At 40.8% G+C, this 24,408-nt stretch overlaps 2 protein-coding genes across 6 annotated transcripts in view; one reads left to right on the top strand and one right to left on the bottom strand.

Moving 5' to 3' along the window:
* The window catches only part of Rpl29 (ribosomal protein L29), a 215,893-nt gene that overhangs the window by 53,036 nt on the left and 138,449 nt on the right, over window positions 1-24,408 (bottom strand). The window lies entirely within an intron of this gene.
* The window catches only part of LOC145932994 (uncharacterized), a 69,865-nt gene that overhangs the window by 38,732 nt on the left and 6,725 nt on the right, over window positions 1-24,408 (top strand). For 4 of the 5 annotated variants that reach the window (XM_083032280.1, XM_083032260.1, XM_083032270.1 and 1 more), the window contains 5 exons: window positions 7,704-7,802; window positions 7,965-8,137; window positions 8,286-8,443; window positions 8,817-9,228; window positions 9,412-24,328. In XM_083032280.1, coding sequence (XP_082888406.1) covers window positions 7,704-7,802; window positions 7,965-8,137; window positions 8,286-8,443; window positions 8,817-9,228; window positions 9,412-24,328 — 15,759 coding nt within the window. The remainder of the gene's footprint in view (window positions 1-7,703; window positions 7,803-7,964; window positions 8,138-8,285; window positions 8,444-8,816; window positions 9,229-9,411; window positions 24,329-24,408) is intronic. The other variant, XM_083032300.1, reaches the window with a different exon arrangement.

The raw sequence follows: 24,408 nt of genomic DNA on the forward strand, positions 1-24,408 counted from the left end.
GAAGCAATTCAGACACGCTTGAACTACAAACGGGTCACGTTACCTGGGAATCACGGTTCATCGCACACTCATCTTTCTGTCCCCGCTGTTGTCGTCACCACCCTGTTGACGGCGTCGACTTTGCGCGAAATGAACTCAGCATACATCAGCGAACAAATCTGTGAGGCGCAAAATACGGTTCCGTTTCAGTGCCAAGACGTTCATTTCATCATGGTTGCCTGCATCCGTGTTTAGATTTTATGTCAGATATGAATTCAACGAATTTGATGTAAAACGATTCATAAGAGTATTTAGTTCAAGAAACTCTCTATCTAGATTCGATAATCAGATTTTTTTTCGAAGACTGTCGTAAAAAATTTATTAAAATTCGCCCCAAAAGAAGTCTTATTTATGGAATTACCTAGACGTTTCTGGTCGCTCTCATATCGACCGTAATAAATGCGTTATACACTTGCTGGAAGAAAAAAATGCCAACAGACGCCAACGCGCCTCGCTCTCTTCCGCTTCCTTCATTAATCATCCGAGGCGACCGGAATTTTTCGTATGTTCCATGGCATCTCGACGCAGTTCGTTGCTGCTAAGTGGATATGTATATATATTTTTAAAGGTAGAAAAGGGAACGCGGGAGATGTGTTCGCGCGCGAGAGTCTGCATCGTGACGGTGGTCGAGCGAGTTTCGCGATGAGAGATGCATGAGAGATGTATAATCCGCGGTGGGCGAGTCCCTTTTTCATCTCTCTCTCTTCCTCTCTATCATAGCGATACATCTCGTCGAGACGAGCGAGCGCTTGCTGCACGGCACAATTATGAAAATCCATGTGCTTTGACCCCGCCCGTGAGTCATCGTATTCATTTTCGGCGACACGTTAGCCGCGAAGAAGTCACAGCTGGGGTGCGCGATCCAATTGAGAGACGCGCGCGTTAAATTGTCGGCGCGAATTATACTTAGCGGTTTAATTTATGCGCTCGTTTCTTTGCTCGGTGTACTCGCGTTTGTATTTTGATCATTTAAGGCAATTTGCCTGAATAATGTAACGCGAGATAAATTGTGTCATGCATTGAAAATCGCGGCACGATCTCCATATAATACGAAATCTTTCATGCGACAATGCAGTCGGATTGTTTGGGGTCCAGGTATCTGCGATTTCACTTAATATAAACAATTTTAGTATTTTTTTTTATATTCTCATATTTTATTATATTCACTCTCTCACATACGGTTGTGCCGTTGATTAAGATTGATTTTTCGCGTGACATTGTTTATTAAAACATATTTAAAGTTATATAGCATAGAAATTTACAGACTGTATGTCTCTCCAGTTATTAAATTTAATTTAAAATAATATCTGTTCTCTTTCTCTATATATCATGGAACACATATACATATTATGGAAAATATTTGCCGATATGAAGAAATAATGCAGTAAACACACCATGCATGTCATATAATATTTAGCTTGTTTGTTATTTCAAATCCGCTTTCTATCTATACCATGATATTTGTGGTATATCCCGAAAAGTGACACAAATAATTATAATTTTTACTCCAGATAAAATTTTACATTATAAAAAAGAGAAAAAAATAAAGAAATTTTTCTCTTTCTCTCTCTCTCTTTTAGAGAGGCATTATGATATAATAAAGTATCTTCGAAATATTGAAATTTTAAAAGGTTTTATAATTTTTAGCAAACAATTTTTCTCGATAAAATGTCTTTCTTATTCGCTTTTACCACGATCTTTCGACGCAAAAAGGACGCTCCCTGGTCACATCCACTTTCAATCCTTGATCCAGGTCTTCGCCCTTGTCTTGGAAATATAAATAGCAACGAGTGAGCTAGGTCGATCTCTATATGCTCCCTCTGCCGAGGTCGTGCACTGCATTTCTGAATATCCGCTACTATTTTCCTCTCCGGATCTACTTTCGGCTTGTCAAACTCCGCATTCGATCAAAGACTCTTGACAGAACTTGACAGAATCAAACTCAGACGTGCTCATATAAATATTAATGGAGTAATGTATCACATACATATATATATTTCTATGCATATTATATTATACCATATTAAATTTATATAAAATTTATATTACTCAATATATAACTCGAAATCTTATCCCCGAAAAAAATTGACAAAATAAATTTCATATATTTTTTATTTTCTTTTCATGGAAAAATTTAAAAATGGAACATGTACAGATTATCTATGCTGAGCAGAAATAACGGAGGTCGTCACATTGACCTCCTCCTCTTCGGCATTTTCTTCTGAGAGATTAATCGGGAATGGCGTCAGCAATTTTCCTAGAAACTTTTTGACCCTCTTATGTTACAAAGGCTTTACGTTCGCTTATATTTCAGTTAGCCGATATTCGCGGTATTCTCAAGAGATATTAGAATACTGGCACGTTCATAGGTACTTACAATAGATATCCCATTGCGATTATTATCCTGCAGTTGCAGAAAATTCCAATAATTGGATAGAGAAATATTTTTCTCACGTAATATCGAAAGCGTAAAATATATAGGTTTTCTCTTTATTTTAAATTTTTGTAAAATAATTTTAAGAAATGTTATTTTATAAAAGTTTAAAATAAATAAATAAATAAATAAATAAATAAATATATATATATATGTATAATATATATGTACATATGTATATAATTATATATATGATGATCTTTTTCCGGTGCTGCTAAAGCGGTACTTTACGCACGTATACTTACTACACGCATCGTAGACGCGTTGCAGGCAGGACAACGAGAAACCATTTCTAAACATAGTTGGGACAAACCCAACATTCTCGGCATCCAACGACTAAGGAAAAAAAAAGAAGTCAAATGCAAATCGAAAAATACGAGCGCGCTAAGAGATGTACGAAGCTGCCGCGAAGAAACATGCAGTTTTGTCTATATTTAGCTTAAGCTACTAATCCATAGGGACATCGCGAGTGTCAAATATTTCTTGTATGCGTCTGTGAAAGATTACGAGGACAAGAATTAATATTAGTGGAAATTTTTCGATTATATATAATAAAAAAGAAATATATATATAAATTATATAAATAAGTTATAATGACTTTTTATTTCGAATCTAGTAATAATATTCATGCGTCCTCTACATTTTTACAGTCGCGACGAATACATTTATCTTTGTGATGCGTGATAAGTGTGAAAAAAGGAACATTCCTCGGTGCAGAAATTTACAGACCGGTAATAAAATCAAATTATCTATTTAACATGCGTCACGGAGGAGACCTTGTTGAGATAAAACTAGCCTTGGATTTTTTCCCCTTTTTTTAAATACAATATATCACGAGACGCGCCGATACACTGCATTACCATGGACAATCGTGAAAACCTCCTACGCTTTTCGCGTGACGATCGCCTATTTAGATACATCCTTATTGTGTTCGAGATAAAAGCGACACGTCAGGACGTCGCATCTTAAAGCCGGAAACCGCGGGACAGTGGATACGTCTGTAACCTGTAAATGTGTCATGTTCTGTGTATATGTCTGCGTGTGCTCGCACGTATTTTCATATTCATAGCTGATCTGAGCGATATCGCTCTTATGATTAAAAGCGGTATTTCTGACGAAACAAATGCGCCCTTTGTATGCAAAATATATATATATATATATATATAATTCGTATCTATTCACCCGTATTATATACGTCTTTATATGTGATTTACTCGATAGAGTTTCGCGGATTCTTTATGATTCTTTCGCTTTCGCGCGAATGATTCATCTCATCACACGGGAATGCGCAATGTTGATTCGTGAGTTCACGTGGCCAATATAATGGCCAATATAATTAAAGCAATCCAGTTTTAATTAAGAGGTACTTCATTTTTAACTGCAAACCCTGTATTTATTCTCGGCATTGTTCTGCTGATGAAATTACTGATCTACAGAAACGAATATTCAATAAAGCCAGAGATCTGGTCTGGAAAACTGGAAAAAGAATGATGAAAAATTTCTAGAGAATACCCATAGATTGACAGATTCAATATTCCAATCCTTTTCTTTGCTGATAAGTTCTATTTTTCTCGAATCCGCATTTAATGAATTATCGAGCTATCGATTATTACACACACAGACTTACCGATACTCTTATAAAAGGCATATAGGCACGTGTTTAATTAATAGCATTTGGCTTCCTTAATTGGCTAAGCAGTTACATATCGCAATCATTGACGAGAGGCAACACTATGCCATTTCGAGTATTCAAGTTAAACAGTGAATCAGCAGGCAATACGATAATGCGTCATAGAATTCATTGGCTACAATTAGCAGCTACTTCGGTAATAAACGGAGAGAAGAAGAGACCTATAGGCGAATGGCCTCACGCGAGAACATTACTTATCTCGAACGAGCGGATGCTGCGAAAGTAATTGCAAACGAAACGTGAAATATGGAGCTGCAACTTAAATTTTTACGTCATTAATCTGCCAACATTAATTAATCAATAAATTCACGTAACTATGCTTTGCGAGTTAATGCAAGTCCGCGCGAATTGTCGAGAAAATAGTAAGACTATCATAATTTCTTGCAAGTTTGATTTCTGGTGCTACAAAAACGCAAATACATTTTCAAATTAATTACGGAAATTATATTTCACTTTCACGTTTATAGCATTGAATTGAGTTTGAGAATTTTTTCAAAAAATTATATGTAGTCTTTAACTCCTATCGAGAAACTTCTGCTGAGAAGATACGTCTTATATCGGAAAAGTCAGAGCGGATGCAGCATTCCGCTCGAGAAAATTCGCTCTATGCAAATTTTCGGGTCTGTCGCGATCGCTGTGACACTTATTGCGACCGAAACCGGTGGGAATCGGTGAGCATTAAGTAACACGATCCGCACGAAGAACGGCTTCTCTCATATCAGCCTTGGGGCTTCCAATCAGTTTGACACATCAAGTATACTCAATATATTCTGCAATGACGATGTAACTTTTCGCTGCTTGTTAGATTGTTTTTATAGAACAGCGAACTCGTTTTTTTTTAAATTTATTGCATTTATGTGTAATCATTCGTACTATATATTATACATATAGATTACTTTCTCAATTTTCTCAAATTTTTTTATTCAACAGTAATCTATTTAATTGAAAAATTTAATTACTCGAATATTCGCTTAAACAGTCATAACTGCAGAAATATGTAGAAAAATTAATGGAATGTAACTTTAATTAAGTAACGAGTCTGGTTCATTTAGGCAGTGTTTGTCTGCATTCGCATAATTCGCAATTTTAACTATAATTTCACGAGAATATGTTTCATCAGTCAAGTGGTTAATAATAGCATGCACGTTTACTGGAAAGTATGCAACACGTATTTACTTGCAGGATAAAATTGGAGGCAATGAAAAGTAGCTGTGCGGAATCCGTTGCACAGAGTGATGCCTCTTGCTCGTTTGCTTACTTTTTTTCTCTCCTGTTTTTGTTAATTTTCTTCGACTCCTCTTTATCCCCGGCATTGATTGATACTACGATGTTGCCAGGCAACGTCTCGAACCAGACTTGTCTGTATACACACCAGTATAGAATTACGCGAGAGCCAGTTCTCGAACTCCCTTGGCAACGAGTTACGTTCCATTGTGCTGCATCATCAATCCTTTAATTCGACACAAGACGCTGGGCGGAAATTTTTCAACACTTCCGCCTGTGGAAGGCGCTCGAAGAATAGCTTTGCACTTTGATTAGATCGTGAAATATTGAGCGAGAAGATTAACAATTTCAAAACTTATCGTACAAAATTAAGAGATAGATATGTCTATCAATATACTTCTATATATTTGAAATATATATTTCTTTTTTTTTTTTAATGCATATAATAATTTATTAGTATTAATAAGAATAATATCTTACGTTTAATGTTGTATATTTCAATTTAATTTTTTAAAATTACTTTTCTAGTTTTTTCGCGAAATGCATCTCGGATAATATATTGAGAGCATCGGAAATTTTTTGCACGATGTCAAAAGTAGAGTATCCCCGCATTAAAGTTGGCAATGGAGGGTGGGTACAGGATGTGCGGCGATCGATTGCCAGCTGGCATGGAACCACGTGACGGGTGCGGTGTCGGTGACGTCACGAAACGACCGCCCCGTACAATTCACCCTCATGACTAACTGCGATCGTTGAAACATTTATCCTAATTATCGCATTAAGACTTGATAGAAATGTATTCTTTCTAGTTTTTTTTTTTCTTAATCGTACACATAATTTGTGATTAATTTTTTATGTCAAATTTATATTTCACATATAACATATAAACATACGAGCGAAAAATGTTATTAACACTTTAATATTATCAATTAAAGCACTTGTACATTATTATTGCGTTAATTATTTTTCATAGTATTTATCTTTTTTTTCTTCTCATTTTAAATGAAAATAACGTTCTACAAAGACGATTGTCTTTTAAGTTTGAACATGTAACATGAAACTATTTAATCCATAATGCATTATAAGCACATTAAGGGCCGGTCTCACCATCTCCGATTAACTCAATCGGTCGATTAAATTTAAGAATTGTCAACTGCAAAGCTTAAAACTGATACAACCTATTATATTTGACAACTGTGAAATATTGTTATTGCGCCACGTGCATATAATAAATAACTGTGTAAAATTAATTATTTTAATTAAAAGTATAATTGAAATATCAAAAGTAATATTTATATTTATTCATAAATAAATAATAATTATTAATAATAGCTTTGCAGTTGGCAATTCTTAAATTTAATCGGCCGATTGAGTTAATCGGAGATGGTGAGACCGGCCCTAAATAAGTTAATTAACAAAAAGACATTAAAAATAAATATGTATTACTTTTCGTATCTATTTCTTAATTTGTATCAAATATTCTTTTTTATTCGATAAAATCCGGAAAAACAATGCGTTCGAAAAACTATGTCTGTAATACGATACTTAATTTACTTTTCTCATCAATCAAATCATAACTGAACTTGACAGCTTCTACCATCTTAACCTTAACCTTACATCACTCGGTGAATTACCCTTGCTCTATTGAAGCCAAACCGCTGCAGTCTTGCACATTTATATATAGTTATAGCCCACTGTCCCACTCACCTGTAAACGTCTTACACTTCGACGATAATTGGGTTGGGATTTATCGTGACGCACAATTTTATATGCACATTTTAAATGTAACATTGTAATTAATAAATGTTTAAGCAAAAATTTGAAACATTTTATCAAGGATTTAGAAGAATTTTTAGTATATGAAAAATTTTTTAGTTTAATGAGATTAATTTTTTTGAATTTAGATTTAAATTCTAATCTTTGAAATGGCAAGCATAATCTGCAGATTATGTACACTACTTCTATACACTATAATAATTATTAAAGTCTCGAGATATAAATGTCCGTTTAGAGTAATTCTAAACAATCTCTAGTTTATGCGCATATACAACGATGATTTAAAATCTAGAACGAGAACAACCTACTTTTTATTCAAAATATCAGAACCAGTCTTGAAAAAGCTTGGCCAAGTTCATGAAAGAGCATGTCGCTAGAATATCTAAAGTTACATTTGATCTTGAAGAGCAGTGATTTATATGTAGATTTTATTCCAAAAGTTTTCCGATACTATGTCGATCTGCTTAACATGTACAAAGAGGATTTCGCTCCTAAAGTTTGCCTATACTTAACGATCGTCGTTTTTCTCGATTGTTATAGGTTTTCTATCATGGGACAAAGATAGTTGTCACGTAGATCTGGAGAAGGAACTATTGGCCTTAATAGCACAAGCCCCCGAAGGTGAAGAAGCCAGAAATGGTAATCACAAAAAAATATATATATATTAATTTAATTTATTTATATAAGATATATATATATATATATATATATATATATATATAATATATCACTATTTCGTATTTTTTAGCATACTTTGTATTTAATATAATCTGTTATTAATCGGGGAATGGGATTTTCTAGGTGAAAGATTGATTCAATATGCCACCGAGAACCTCGTGACGGAAGTTCTCATTCATCCGCAGACGAATACATTGTTACAGTGTATTCGCAATCTCCTTGCAAGCTTCACGAAACATCGGCACATTATTCACGCTGGATACACATTCGGCGGCAATGGTTCTTGGATACTGCAGGTATACTCTCCGAGGAAATATATACACAATTATTGATCCGAGAAAAGACTCATTCTAATTTCTAATTAATATTATAAAATTGATCGAACTATATATATCAGCCGGAAGTAATCTTGGATTAGAAACATGTTCAATAATTATTATTCAGGATGGAACATTCAGTCTCGCAGACTTTCTGGATGCATTCAGTGAACATGAGGTGCAGAGAGTTCTTCGTGCCTACGAGAATAGCGTTACCGTAGATATACATTGTGCGGGTGTCGGCGATTGGACGACAAGTCGATTATCGAAGGAGGCTTGTTGCAGGTATGTATTATTCTCCTTTTGTTCGAAAATAATTTTAATAACTTTAATTGCACAATTGACTCATGCGTCATAAAAGTATACAAGAACGTTTTACGAGAAATTTGATAAAACATTATTTTAAATATAAATAAATTTTGTGTGTGTATAAGAGAGAGAGCCTTCCCTCTCTCTCTCTCTCTCTCTCTCTCTCTCTCTCTCTCTCTCTCTCTCTCTCTCTCTCTCTCTCTCTCTCTCTCTCTCTCTCTCTCTCTCTCTCTCTCTCTCTCTCTCTCTCTCTCTCTCTCTCTCTCTCTCTCTCTCTCTCTCTCTCTCTCTCTCTTTCTTTCTTTTTGTGCGTCTCTCTCCCTGATGTTTTATGTTTTTCTTTTTGCAGATTTTGCAGAGTCAGAGTGAATCCCGACGATGTTCTTACAGCTGGCGTGCCGGCTATCACTAGTTTCACGAATTACATCGGACAGTATCTCGTGCCACAAACGCTGGACCAGCTCATGGAACCGTCGGACGTCGTCGGAAATATTAGATTTAGTCATCCGACTTTATACGTCTTCCCCGGTGGGCAAGGTGACGCCGCGCTTTTCGGTATAAACGGCTTCAACATGCTCGTCGACGGCGGCTTCGCTAGGAAAGCCTGCTTCTGGGACTTCACCAGGCATCTAGACCGATTGGATGCAGTTCTAGTCACTAGGATAAATAATAGCAACATCGGCGGCATGTTTAGTGTCCTTCGTAAAAAAAAGGAATTGCACGTTTACCCTCAAATCGGCCATTTCTTCTGTAACTTAGTCGTAAGTAGTCATCAACTCTCAATATTTTTTCAAGAATTTCTATCAATTTTTCGAATAATTAAAACATAATTAAAATAATTAAATAATTTTTTAAATAATTTTTAACGTTCTATTGTACACTTTTTTTAACAATATTTAATGCTATGGTAAGCATAGACGATAAAAAAATTATACACAATACAGGAAAGAAGACAATCAAATTCACCTGACGGCGATAAGGATATCGATCCCCTCATTCTCAATCTCACCGATATCGGTCAGGAGATGGTGCTGAATCTTCGGCATGTCAATCTCCGTGCTCATCCTTGCTACAGAGATTCCGAGCCGATTAATCTCTATCACAAAGTAGGTCACGGCACGCTGGACATGTACGTGCTTAGTCCAAGCAAAGACAGTCGCGAAGTGCGCGAGTTTCTGTCGAAGTGGCATACGTCGGATTCGAAGCTGTTTGCCGGTTCTCACAAGAAGGACTCGAATAATCTCACATTCCCGATTCAGAACCTTGTGTCGATATGCGCGCTTCTGGTTTGGCAGCCGGCCAATCCCGAGGATAATATCACGCGAATTCTCTTCCCCGGCAGTACGCCACAGCACAAGATTTTTGAAGGTTTCGAACGACTTAAGCATCTGGATTTCCTAAAGCACCCAGTATGTTCAGCAAAAACACTGTCGCCGTCAACGTCTCTGGCGACGCTCAGAGACAAACCGATCAAGAAATTCGGCCTTATCGAGAGAGAATCGAAGAAAATCTCAGAGCCGAAAAAAGAGAAAAGAGAACCATCGGAGCCAAAGTCTATTAAGACTGCGGACGAGGCAATTTCGAAAACAACCCCCCAATCGACACCGATTATTCCCACGAGTAAACCCAAAACCGAAATGAAAACGAGGAAAGTTGCGGAAAATAAAAAGATTGAGACTGAGGCTAAGGAAAGCAAGAAGATCGAGAAAGAATTGAAAAAAGAATCTAAGAAGGAACTGATTAAAGTAGAGAAGCGAGAAGACGAAATAAAAAAGGCTGACATAATTAAACCGGAATCTGATAAGACTGCATCCAAGGAAATTAAGGAACCTAAGATCAAGTCCGAGCCAAAGAAGAAGGAAGTAAAGGAGAGCAAGACCACGATAAAGGCCGAACTCAAAAAGAGCGAAGTAACCCCGAAGCCGAAGCTGAGCGAGAAGAAAGCTAGACTTTCCGGCGCGGAGAAGAAAGATGCCGTAAAGTCTTCCCCCACAACGCCGAAGAAGACCTTGAACGGCACCGCCACGAAGACGGAGATATCGAAAGCCGCGCCAAGGACAAAACCAGCGCCCAAGGTCACTCCAAGTCTTCCGGCTAAGAGCGCTAAGGAAGCTAATAACAGAAAGGTGGTGGAACAAAAAAAATCTGAAGTCGAGAAGTCTGGCGTGAAAGAAACGGCGGCTCCTGTCGTTAAAACGTCTGCGAAGCCTAAACCAACGGACAGAAAACCGATCAGTCGTCGCACAAAACCGGTCAGTCCTAGTAAAGCTCGTATGCCAGGCAGTCCGGCGAAATCTACTCGTAGCACGCCGACTACTTCCGTAAAGTCTGACAAGGATGGCGTTATTCGCAAGGTAAAGGGCGACAGAGGTACCACCGATTCATCCACGGTCTCCACTCCGTCTGGCATAGAACCGGAAGCCGTAAAGCCAATTGATAAGAGTTTAATAGAGCAGTCTGAAGATATGTCGCTCGATTCTATAGAAAGTAAAGTATTGGCCGATCTCAAGGAAGAGCGAGAGGTCGTCGAGGAAATTGAAGCCGTTCTACAGAAAGCGGAGAGGATTGAAGAGACTCGGAAAGACGATCGTTTTGAAGGAGACGATGAAATCACAGCCGAGGCTACAGATAAGAAAGAGGAAGATATCACGGAAGAGGATGTTACCGCCGAGATTGAAGACATGCCTAAAAAGGAAGGTTCTAGGAAAGAGAGCCAGGAATTGACCGAAGAAGACGAGTACCTCATCGTGGAAAAGGAAGAAGTCTACACTGAGGATTCGGCTCAAAGCGGCGAGGGCGAACAGAAGCATGTCCTTGATGAGGCCGAGTCGGAAAAAGCGAAAATCCAACAAGACGTGGAGGCGATAAGGGAAAAAGGTGAGAAGGAAGAACCTGAAGAGAAAGGAAAAGACGAGAGTCCAGAAAAAAAAATTGATGAAATCGCGAACAAAGACAAGAAAGAGATCGCTGAGCTGTCTTCGGAATGCAAGGAACAATTGCAGAAAGAAGTGAAAGAAATAATAGCTTCCGCTGCTGAAATCGTGCAGAAAACTGAAGAAAAGGATGACTCCGCTAAAAAGGACAGTGAGGACATTACAAAGGAACCTTCCAGTCTCAGTCCGGAAAAATTGGATTCGTCGGAAAAGAAGACTGATACAGACATTAAGCCGGACGTCGATCAAAAAGAGCATATCCTTGAGAAGATGGAAGAATCTCAAGAACGTATCTCAACGGTAGAATCGGGAGCCACTACAACCGCTCCGACTTTGCCTGAAGACGAGCGAATACCGTTGGACGAAATAAAAGAGGACATTGACGAGAAACACGTTATCGAAGAAGTGAAAGAGAAGGACGCTCCTACGAAGCAGAGGGAGGAAGTAATTCCGGAAACTGTTCCTGCGCCTGCCAAACCAGAGGTTAAAGTCTTTGACGTTCGTCAAGCGATGCAGAATCTGCAAAGAGACATCGTTAAGACACCCGACGAGGTCGCCGATCTGCCAGTTCACGAGGAAGTCGATCCTAAGCTTTACAGGATGGAAGATTTTGAGAAGAACAAAGAGGAGAAACCGTCGCCAACTACGCAAGAGATTAAAGAGCTGCCCACGCCGCCGGTGAAGGAACAGAAGGGTGTCTTTAGCTTTTTCGGCAAAGTGGCGGATAAATTTGAGAAGGGCCTTGATAAATTGACGAAGAAGTCGAAGAAAGAGTCCGACAAGGATTCCGACGAGAAGTCCTCTTCAAAATCCAGTTCTCCGAAAGAAGTGAAAATTCAAGAAAAGACGTTTGAAGAAGTCGATGTAGAGAAAATGTTTCCTAAAGTCGGCAAGCCCGCTGACAAACCCGAGATGTTTGAAGAAGTGAAACCTACGATCGTCGACGTGAAAGTGGCTGCCATCAAAGAAACCTCGGCGTTTATACAAGAGGAAATATTAGATGCGCAGAGAAAAAGCGTATCTGATATCGAAGAGAAGCTTCCGACCGATAAGTTAGAAGAGATTAAAAAAGCAGAAACTGAAATCGAAGAAGCGTTATTCGTCAAGGATTTATCATCGAAACCGATCGACGATCAAGATATTGCTAAAGAGATTGAACTTCTGAAGGAAGAGGACATAGGAGAAGAAGCCGAAGAGGTAAAGGCTCTTCTGGAAGAAGCCTCTAAGAAATTTAAAACTGTAAAGGATAGTTTAAGAGATTCATTGGAATCGTTGGAGGAAAAAGTCAAGGAGGAAGAAATGCAACATGACATATTACCCACTTCGAAAGATGCAGTGAAGGATACTTTGGAAGGGGTGGCCGAGAAATTAGAGGAGATGAAACCGCACACCGAGGCGCTCGAGATAAAAGCACCGGAAAAAGTTAAGTTCGCTATACCAAAGGATGAAGAATTTGAAGAGGAATATGAAGAGGAACCAGAGGGACCATATAGAGATATGAAGGAAGCTGTCAGGGATGTCGCAGACATCCTCGCCGGTACTGCCGGAATCGATCTCGAAGATAAACCTAAGGATGTTATAGAAATCGTGAAAAAAGTCGCCGAAGTTCTTAAGGAAGATGATTTTCTTTTCGATAAGGTATTGCTTGATCAAGACTCTAAGAAAGAAGGGATCTCGTCAATTCCGGATAGAAAATTGTCGAAAGAAGAAATTTCGACAGAAAGAAAGCCATCGGTACCAAGCGAAAAAATATCTCCAGAGAAAGATACTGAGTTGGAAGAAAACGAATCTAAACTTGCTCATGAAGATATTGTGACACCGACGAAGATTGGCACAGAAGAGGCACTTCCGGTTCACAAAGAAGTCGAAGACGAGAAACCTGGCAAACTTTCAGCGCCGTGTGAGAAACCCGGTACAATCGAAGTTACGGAAGAACCTTGCGTGAAAATGATTAAAAAAAAGGATGATTTAGTAACTTCGCCCGTGAAGGACATCACAAAAGATAAGAAAGACGCTCAAAAGATTTGCGCGGAAATGTTGAAGGACGATCAACATATTTGTGATCAACATAAAAAATCAGCGGATGATGATACGTGTCGAGAAGACGTGATGCAGGCCGGTATTGAAAGCATATGCGTGAAGGAAATAGCAAAACGGCCATCCTTGGAGCATGAGCTGGAGGAAAGCGAAATAGAGCATCCTGTGATAAGCTTCGAGCAAAAGGTTTCGCCGGCAAAGGCGGAGATAGTAATGGTGACTCCTGGTTCTACGCCTACCTCACCGAAATTCACCATGGACAAGATGTATGACAGAGAATTGGAGATTGGTCTTCAGGAACTTTCCAAGTTGTCGGAAGATATTAAACAGGTTCTCAGCAAGGAAGCACCCGTCGAGGAAGTAATCGAGGAATTGATTATTACAAAAAAGAAAAAGATTACCATCGAAGTAATCGAATACATTACTGTGGTGAAGCGTATCCCGAGGGAACGCGTGATTTACATTATCGAGGAGATTATCGTAAAGAAGGGATTGCCGAGAGAGAGCGTGGTTGACGATCCCGAAATTCTAAAGTTGAAAGAATCCATCACGCCTGAAAAGAGAATGGAGATTGAAGACTACATTGTTAACGAGTATATTGTCAAAGAGAAGCGAATTACTATAGAAGTCATCCAGGAAATCTCGATTAAAAAGGTCGTGCCTAAGAAGATCGTCATCGAAATTATCGAGAAGATTATTGTCAAGAGAAAGATCGCCAAGCACACGGTACTGGACATTCCCGAGGAAGTGCTATCGGAAATAATTAAAGAAAAATCGCCGGAAGAATCGCCAGAAGAATCGGCAGAGGAGCAGATAACATCGAAAATAGACATAACTGCGAAACGAGAATCGATTACTGAGGTTTCTAGTGCTCCGACCAAAGAAGAAGAACCGATTACATCTCAGAAGCAAACGGAGATTGAAGAATTCGTCGTTAATGAATACGTCACCAAGGGAAAAAAGATTACCTCGTCGATAATCGATGAAATTTCTGCTAAGAAAGCCGTGCCCAAGAAAATTCTCATCGAAATTATCGAAGAGATTATTATTAAAAAAAAGATTCCTAAAAACGTATTACTTGATGTTTCCGACGAAGATGAAGAGGAAGAGAAAATATTAGAAACAGAGGCTTTAAGTGAGAAACAAAAATCAATCATTGAAGTTCCTAGCACGGAGATTCCGGAAACGGAAGAGCCGATAACTCCGCAAGAAAGAGCGGAAGTTGAAGAGTACATTGTTAAGGAATATATTACCAAGGGAGATAGTATTAATGTACAAAAACTTGAAGAAATCTGTGGTAAAAAGAAGATGCCTAAAAGAATAATTATCGAGATTATCGAAGAAATTATCATTAAGAGAAAAATGCCAAGGCATGCGGTACTTGCAGTAACCGAAGAAGAATTATCGCGCATAATCAAAGAGGAAGCAACTCCAGAACCGGAAGTACCGGCCGAGAAAAGGAAATCGGTCGCTGCAGTGTTTAGTCCTGATGAAAAGAAAAAAACTCCACTTGAATTAGAAAAAGATAAAAAAGATATATCTGACCATAAAGTTAGCGAAGAATTATCATCCTTTGAAGAGGAGGAGGAGGAAGAGGTAGATGGTTTTGTCAGTATACATAGAAAGAGTTTCGATGAAAAGAAGATTTCGCCGATTAAAACAGAAGATTTGTCTGTGGCTGCAAAAGAGCATGAAAAAGACGTGATTGACGATTTCGAAGCTGTCGAGCAAGAATATAAGGTGCGCGATGTACCAATTACATCTCCTGAGAAGGCAGATGAGATGAAAGAGAAAGAAGATACCGAAGAAACTGCGGAAGACACCATAAGTGAGGTGATCGAGGCGGATGAAAAATTCGTGCAGGAAACTAAAGAAAAAGTGGGAAAAGAAGAACCTCGGATTGATGTGGCAAAAGATATTAAACCTGACGACAAAAAACGAGAACCTGAAGAACCAGAGACATCTGAGATATCAGAAATCGTTGACACTACGGAAAAATACTTGGACGAGGCTAAAGAAAAAACAGATGACATTTCTCCGAAAGAGAAATCTTTAATTGAGAAAACAGCTGAATTTAAAGAAAAGGATGTCCCCGATAAACGATCCTCAATTGATGCAACTGCTGTGCCAGAAGTTACTTCTAAATTGATCGCACCAAGCACGAAATTAATTGATGAAAAGGCTGCGACGGATGAAGCGAAAGAAATTGAGCCTGCGATCAAAGAAAAAGTCGAGGACTTTAAAACAAAAGACGATAAATCAAAACCGACAACTCCAATTAAAGACGCAACATTAAAAGATATCGTTCCTTCTACCGAAAAAGATGTTGAAGGAGTAGAGCCAGAAACAAAAGTCGCGGATGCAACAGGCTTCGCACACGAGCCGAAGACAGAACTACTTGAAGACGATAAAAAATTCAAATCATTGGAGACTGCAGAGATTAAAGAAACTCCAATAACTAAGGAAGAAAAAAGTCCTCAAGAACTGTCCGAAGAAGCTTTAAGTAAAAGGAAAAGTATCTCAAAAGAGCCGGAAGATGAAGTAAAAATGAAAGAAGAGCCGCACGTTGAGGATGTTACTAAACCTGTCGAAAAAATTAAAGACGAAAAATTAGAGGATAAACCAGAAGATAAACCTGTAAAGATCGAAGATGATACTGGCACTGTGAAAAGAATGCTGGTCACAGCGTGCAGCGAGGATGGCAGAGAAGAAATAGAAATTTGTCCGACCGGCAGCATAACTTTTACGAAAACCGTCACTCCGGACGATTCTCTCAAAGATGTATCCATTAAATCCACACCAGACAAAGATTCTTTACTTTTGGATAAAGACTCGTTGCACTCGGGCGTGAGTACTCCTGAGAAGGATAGCATTTCCGAGAAATCTGTACCCGAAAGTAAGGATAAAATCACCCCCGAAGACAGCTTAGAAAAATCTCCTATTGGTACTCGCGATTCACAAGATCTCGAAGACAGTTTGGAAAAAATAGAATTGCATAAATCGAAGGATATTAAAATACCGTCAATCGATGACGAAAAATCGGAAAATATTACAAAGCCGAAATCTCCTTTGGAAAAAGAAGACTTGAAGTCCGATAAGATTGCAGCCGAGAAAGATGCATCGCAGTCACCTGAAGAGCGAGAAGAACCGAAATCTATCACTAAGGATGCAGAAGAGATTGAAAAAGTAAAGTCTCCGGCTGAAGAAATCATTGAGAAGAAAAGTCCTACGAAGGATATCGAAAAAATTGAGAAATCAAGATCTCCCTCACCGTCTGAAATAAAACACGAGGATATACAAGAATCAAAATTATCCTTTGATGTGACAGCGGAAAAATCTCCAATTGAATCGACCGAAAAATCGACACTTCCACAACCTAAAAAAGAAGGAACAATTAGTGTCTCGAAAACACCGGAATCGCTCCATTCAGAAGACATTTCACCGGCCGAGACGATTTTCTCAAAGTCACCCACGGACAAACCTGAAATGTCTTTCGTGAAGATACCTATTACCGAAGAAGATGTTGCTCCCGAAACAGTCACTGAAAAATTATCCGAATCCGTTAAAGATATTAAACCGGTTGTAGACAAGAAATTAACGATATCTAAAGAAAGAACACCGAGTCCGGAAAGTAAAGAACCAACATCGGAAGAGCTCGAAGCGAAAGAATCTGATTTGAAACCTATATCACCTGTTATTACTACCAGTGCACTAGACGAAAAAATTCCATTTGAGAAATCTAGATCGTCAAGCATAAGCAGCGAAAAGCACGAAGAGAAAGATGTTTTAAGTATATCTAGTGAAAAATCCGACGATAAAGAATCATCTGTACGTTCAAAGTCTCCTAGTATTGTTAGTGATAAAGGAGAAAAAGAAGATACAATTGATAAATCTAAATTGTCAAGTATTATTAGTGAACCAGTCGATAAAAAAATCTCTGAAGCTAAAGAAAAGGCAGAAGAAAAGGAACCGGTAGATAAATCTAAATCTCCGAGCATCGCTAGTGAGAAATCTGAGCAGGATATTAAATCCCCTGATACATTTTTTAGTGTTTTAAGTGATAAAGCCGAGGAGAAGGAAATTGATAAGCCAAAATCACCTAGCGCCATTGAGAAAGAAATAATAAGTGAAAAATCGCCTATTCTCGAGAGTGAATATTACGATGAAAAGGGACCAATTGACGAAGCTAGAAGGTCTTCAAGCGCAATCAGCGATAGATCTGACGAGAAAAAGGAAGCCGAACGTTCGAAGTCACCGAGTATAGCCGCGGATAAGCCGGATCTTCAAGATGTGATGGAGAGTTATTTAGAGAAACAAAAATCCCCTATTTTTGATAGGCCAGAATCGCCTAAAGATATTGATAAGACTGAAGAACAAGATAAAACTAGATCTCCCAGTGTAGCTAGTGATAAATCAGATAGCAAAAAAGTAAGTTCTAGATCACCAAGCATTTCTGTAGAAAAAGTAGATCTCAAGGATCTGGACCTATCAATCGAGAGAGCCCGATCGCCTAGTGTCGTGAGCGATAAAGACGATAAACTTCCGGTCTCGAAGTCTGCCATCGACAAAACCGAAATACCGAAGGAAGCGCAAAAATCTCCGAAACTCGATGAAGCGAGCCAGAAAGATATAATGCAACCTCCGTTAGACAAATCGCGATCGTCGAGTGTGACAAGCACTACTAGCGAATCTAAAGAAATACTTAAAGAAAAATCACCGACCGGAGAGTTTGTTGACAAGAGCAAATCACCGAGTCCTGTCGAGCAGAAATTAGACATCGGGGAGAAAGAACCATCTGAGAAATCAAGGTCGTCCAGTATTGTTGGAGAGCAATCTGTTCCAGAGGAAATTAAAAAATCACCAAGCCCTGTCGGAGAAAAATTGGAGGATATTTCACAAGAACCGATCGAAAAATCAAGGTCACCGAGTATTTCAAGTATCGTAACTGATAAAAAGGAATCTGCCGATCGTTCGAAGTCACCAAGTATCGTTGACGAAAAGCCGGATTTGAAGGATGTTACAGAGCAACCGCATGATAAATCAAGATCATCTAGCGTTGTAAGTACAGGAAAACAAAAGGAACCAATCGATCGCTCAAAGTCACCAAGTATCGTCGACGAAAAGCCTGATTTGAAGGATGTTGCAGAGCAACTGCATGATAAATCAAGATCATCTAGCGTTATAAGTACAGGAGAGCAAAAGGAACCAATCGATCGCTCGAAGTCGCCGAGTATCGCCGGAGAGAAATCAGATTTGAAAAACGTAATCGATATATCTCATGACAAATCAAGATCGTCTAGCGTTATAAGTACAGGAGAGCAAAAGGAACCAATCGATCGCTCGAAGTCGCCGAGTATCGTCGGAGAGAAATCAGATTTGAAAGACGTAATCGATATATCTCACGACAAATCAAGATCGTCAAGTATTACGAGCGTGACGGATATTCAAAAAGAATCAACAGATCGTTCGAAATTGCCCAGTATTGCTGACGAAAAACCGGATATAAAAGACGTGACGGAAGCAGTGACAGATAAATCCAGATCACCGAGTGTCATCGACGAGAAACCAGATTTGAAAGACGTGGAACAACAACTCGACGGAAAATCTAGATCACCTAGCGCGATGAGTGATTTAAAGGAACCCGAAGCACGATCGAAATCGCCGAGCATTGCTGAAGACAAGTCAGATGAAAAGGAAACCGCGGCAGATAAATCTAGATCCGCCAGCGTTGTAAGCATTACAAGCGAGCAAAAGGAAACGGCCGATCGCTCTAAATCACCCAGCGTTTCTGGCGAAAAACCGGATTTGAAGGACGTTTCGGAGCAACATATTGAAAAATTATCGAGCGATAAATCCGATGATAAAAAATTGCTCGGAGATAAAAAAGAAGATATCGATAGAAGCAAATCGCCGAGCGTGGCTAGTGAAAAATCCGAGGACGCGAAATCAGTTATTAGTTCCAAACCATCAAGTATCGCTGGAGATACTGCGGATTTGAAAGATGTGTCAGAACCGCCGATTGACAAGTCTAGATCGCCCAGTGTGACGACTGATCGAAAAGAATCAATCGAAAGACCGGTTTCCCCTGGAGTTCCTCAACAAATTAAAGAGCCGCAAGACAGAAGTAAATCTCCGAGCATAGCGAGTGAAAAATCCGGCTCGAGACCGACCAGTATCACAGAAGATAAACCAGATTTGAAAGATGTCATGGAACCGCCGGCCGATAAATCCAGATCATCCAGCGTTGCGAGTCTCACGGCCGAGAAAGCGGAACCATTTGAAAAATCGACATCACCTTCCGCCTCTGATAAATTAGAACCACCTGTTGATCGGAGCAAATCTCCCAGCACTGCCAGCGATAAATCTGACGAGAAGGTATCGGACAGCAAGATCGGCAGTAAAGAATATTACGAAGATACTACCGATAAATCTCCGAATTTCGCCGACGCGAAATCTTCGACAGTTGTCGAAAAATTGGATATTAAGACAGACGACAAAGCGCGATCTTCTAGCATCGCCCTTGAAAGGCTACCGATAGAAAAAATAGATGTTGACGGATTGAAAACGTCCGACGTAACCGACGAACAAGATTTAATTGATAAATCGAGATCATTAAGCATTATCAGCGACAAGACAGAACCGAAATCATCGTCCGATGTCTCGAAATCGCCGAGTTTAGTCGACGACAAAGATCAGAAAGAAAAGTCTAGATCGTCAAGCATTGGTAGCGAGAAGCTCGATGACATCGATACCAAGATTTCGCCGAGTTTAGAAAAAATCCCGAAAGATGAATCCGCTAAGTCGTCGCGAGCCAGTTCGCCGTTAGATAAAACCTCGAAGGATAGATCGCGTTCGCAAAGCGTCTTCGATGCTGGCGATAAAACACCGGGCAGTAGATCTAGAACAGCCAGTTTATTCGACGACAAGCTTCCTCAGGACGAAAGTAAGAGCTTGCCGAAAGAAAAGAAGAGCCCTGCGACATCTCCTGAAATGATTCAGAAAGAAATGCGTAAGATTCGCGAGAAACGATTCGCCGATTTCGGAGAGCCAGACACTACGCAGCCGAGCGCAATAGAAAAATCGGACGACGAGGAAGAAAGTGTCGTCAAAGTGACAGCCGAGAAAAAAGCGGAAATTGAAAAGTACATTTTGGAAGAGTTTATCGAAAGAAAGAAGAAAATCAGCTTAATAGTGATCGAAAAATTGGTTATGACATATTCGGTGCCGCAATTTATAGTGATGGAAATAATAGAAGATATTATCAGCCGGCAAAATGTACCCAGGAGTACGGTCTTTGACTTCGTCGACGACGAATCATCCGAATCTCAATACGAAAAGGAAATGGCGATATTGCCGCCGCAAAAGAAGGCGGACGTAGAAAAATATATAACCGAAGAATTTATCGCGAAGAAAAAGAAAATTACGCCGGAATCGTTGGAAGAGATTGTCATCCTCAAAGGCTTGCCGCGATATATTATTATTGCGATCATCGAAGAGATTATCGTGACCAAACGTATACCTAGAAATACCTTGATCGAAGGTGATTTAGGCGAACTGAGAGAAAAGAGTCCGGATATTATCGAGACAAGAGATGAGAGACCAATTGCATCGGCCGATACAGATTTGAAACGATCTAGCATTACTCAGGATCGTGAAAAGCCAAGCGACACTACCAGGAGCGAAAGTCCGGACGGCAAGATATCTCCTGCAGGCAGTGCTCGAGACGCTAAAGCTCTTTCTGCCAGTCCCAGCCTCAGCCCAGAGCCTATTCCTTCCGACAAGTCGACCCAGGACAGTCCAGCTCGATCGGAACCGCACATAGACGAAGAGATTTCGATCTCGGAGGAGAAACGGATGGAGATCGAAAAGCTCTTGGAGGAAGAGTACATAAAGAAAGGTCACAAGATCACGGAAGTGATACTCGAGGAGATAATTATCAGAACTTCCTTGCCAAGATACATCATCTTGGAAATCGTGGAGGAGATCATACTAAAAAGGAAAATACCGAGAGAATCTATAATCGATGAAGAGATTTATCAAGAGGAACAACCGGAAGAGGACTACGATAAGGCGGTTTATCACTACGAATTGCCGCACGAAACTGCCAGGAAATCTTCCATCGAATACAGAATGAGCGGGATGTATACGGAATCGGGCGAGCGACAATTAGATAAATCCGATTATCCGATGGATTACGAGAGCCAGTTCCATAAGGCCTTTGTCGGCGGTATGACGGAAATGCGGACGACACATATAACTACGCTTTCCGGCAAATCGACGCCAGAATTTGCCACTCACGACGCGATACCCGAGTCCGGAATCGAAACCGCTGACAAAGCGTCCGACAAGTTATTGGAGACCACGACTCTTACCACGACTCATATAACGGACGTTGAAGATCCAAAGACCGTTCAAACTGTCACGATACTGAGAGAAAGTAAAATAGCGGAGCCTCATCTTCCTGAAAGTCCAGAAAAACACGATGCGAAACATGAAATTACTGATAAAGATAAATCTGAAAAAGAAACTGCAGAGATTCCGAAAGAGACCGAGACATCCGGCGAGCCTGCGACCGAATCCGATAGCGACGTCATCGTAATTAAAAAAATAATCAAACGCGAAATAGTGGAACCACAGGAGGACTCGGAATCGATAGAAACTAAAGAAACTAAACGGCCGAGCGTTCAACAAGACGAACCCGATGCGATTACCAAGATCATTAAACGAGAAATCATAGAACACGATGAACCGGAAGTAGTTACTAAAGTCATCAAACGCGAGATTATAGAGCAGGACGAGCCCGAAATTATTACAAAGGTAATCAAACGCGAGATCGTCGTTCCTGACGAAGAAACGAGCGATTCCAAGGAAGACTCTGGCGAATACGTAAAGACGATTACGACAAGAACAACAAGAACGATCGTGACGGAGGAACTGCCGGATGCCGAATTAATGCAGACCGATCCTTCGAAAATTTACACCGATCCTACCTCGGGTGCAACTTATAGAGTCGTGAGCGACGAAAGCGCGCCCGACACGTCGACCAGCGCTGACGTGAAGCGAATCGTGACGACAGTGACCACAATAACCGGTCCGGACGGCAAGGTCACCACGAAGAAAGATGTGACGGAGAGCACCGACACAGTGGACAGTGAGGAACTGTTGGAGAAACTCATCGATTCCGACAAGATCGCGCCCGAGACCACCAAATCCGCGGAGAAGATCATTAAAGAGACGATTACAACGGTGACGTCGGGCGCTTCGACGCCCGATGCGAAAACCTACGATTCCGGCAAATCGACCCCGGATTTCAAGCAGGAGGATAAGCTCGAGTCGACGATGAAGGAATGCTTAGGCGCGGACAAGTTCGAACTAAATTCGGTATCGCCGGTAGTGCGAGATCTAATATCGGACGATAAGAGTTATTCCGGCAAATCCTCGCCGGACATATCGCTACCCAAGGACATCGTCTTCAGCGGTTCGACCGGTAAATCTACACCGGAAATACCCATGTCGCCGTTGATCCGAGACGGCGCCGCCGTTCAGCCGCATCTGTCGGGTAGATCGACGCCTGACAGAAGATCCGACGGTCGATCGTCGACAGGTACACCGGAAGGATTCAGATCGGGCGAGATGATCCGTACCACTATCACCACCACGAAAATGATATCTGACGAAGGCGAGATAGTGACAACTACCAGGGAGATCACGGAGTCGACGAATGAAAAGGGCGAGACCGTTGTGCTGGCGGAGAAGACCGATGTGAAGGTGGACGAGCGTTTGCCGGGCAAGGATGCTGCGGAAAGCGCGATCAGCAGCATCATCGGCAGCATCAAGTCCTCGGACTCGCCGCAGCATAGCGGCAGCGAGGAACGGCAGACCCTTTCCGACGACGAGCCGCCCAGCTCGCCTTTATCCTCGACCTCGCAAGTGGGATATTCGCCGCAGGCAACGCGTCGCTACGAGTCGTCCTCCAAGGAAGAGGAGCAGAAGGGACAGCAGGTCGAATTCTCGGCAGCTGCGATGAGCAGCAGCTTCTACGGCAAGTTGCCGGCGGTACCGGCTCAGATCTCCGCCATGAAGACCTTCCACGGGGAGAAGAGCAGCGATCCTATCCCTCATTTCATGGTCGAGAAGGAATTCGCGGGTGGTTACGGCGAGAAGCCGGATGCGAAGAGATACGTCGACGAGGCTGATCTGGATTTCGACAAGGCGCTGATGGAGCACAAGGAGATGAAGGAGGCCAACGGTGCCTTCAGCAGTGGCATAGCACCTAGGTACACAAACGGTAGTCTTCGACGCGAGACGGACGATGCGAAGGATCATCCGTCGTCTTCTTTCAGGGACGACAAGGATGATTCGAAGGGCGACCCGAAGAAAGATCCTCTGGAAGGATGGGGAAGTCCTCTCGGCCTGCCGTCTCCTAAACCTCCCAGGAAATTTAATCTGAAGAGCCCCGCTCAAGCGTCCTGCTCGAGCGAGTCCACTTCCGATACATTAAACTTCGATGTATTAAAAGATTGGGGAGAACCTCTTAGATTACCTTCCCCCGCCCCGGCACCTATTGAAGTCTCGAATAAAGGAGCGCCCAGCACGCCGAAGAAAGAGCGGAAGCAGGCGAAGAAAGTCCAATCGGAGAATATTAAAAATAAAAAACGCTCGGAGAGTCCCGGTAAGAACGAGAAAAAGTTGAAGGACTCGAAGAATAAAGTCCAGCCGGTTTACATGGACCTGGCGTATGTGCCGCATCACGGAAATTCGTACTACACTTCCTTGGAATTCTTTAAGCGAGTGCGAGCGAGATATTACGTTTTCAGCGGCACCGAGCCGAGCCGAGAAGTCTACGATGCTTTGCTGGAAGCTAAAAAGACTTGGGAAGACAAGGATCTCGGTAAGTTTAGTAAAAACTTGTACTTTAAGAATATTATAAATTTCTACATTTATTACAGAGTTTAACAAAAAATATTTTTT

Source organism: Prenolepis imparis, unplaced genomic scaffold, assembly GCF_030444845.1.
Source record: "Prenolepis imparis isolate NDT839.2.m4 unplaced genomic scaffold, iyPreImpa1.0 SCAF_1, whole genome shotgun sequence".
NCBI classification, from domain to species: domain Eukaryota; kingdom Metazoa; phylum Arthropoda; class Insecta; order Hymenoptera; family Formicidae; genus Prenolepis; species Prenolepis imparis.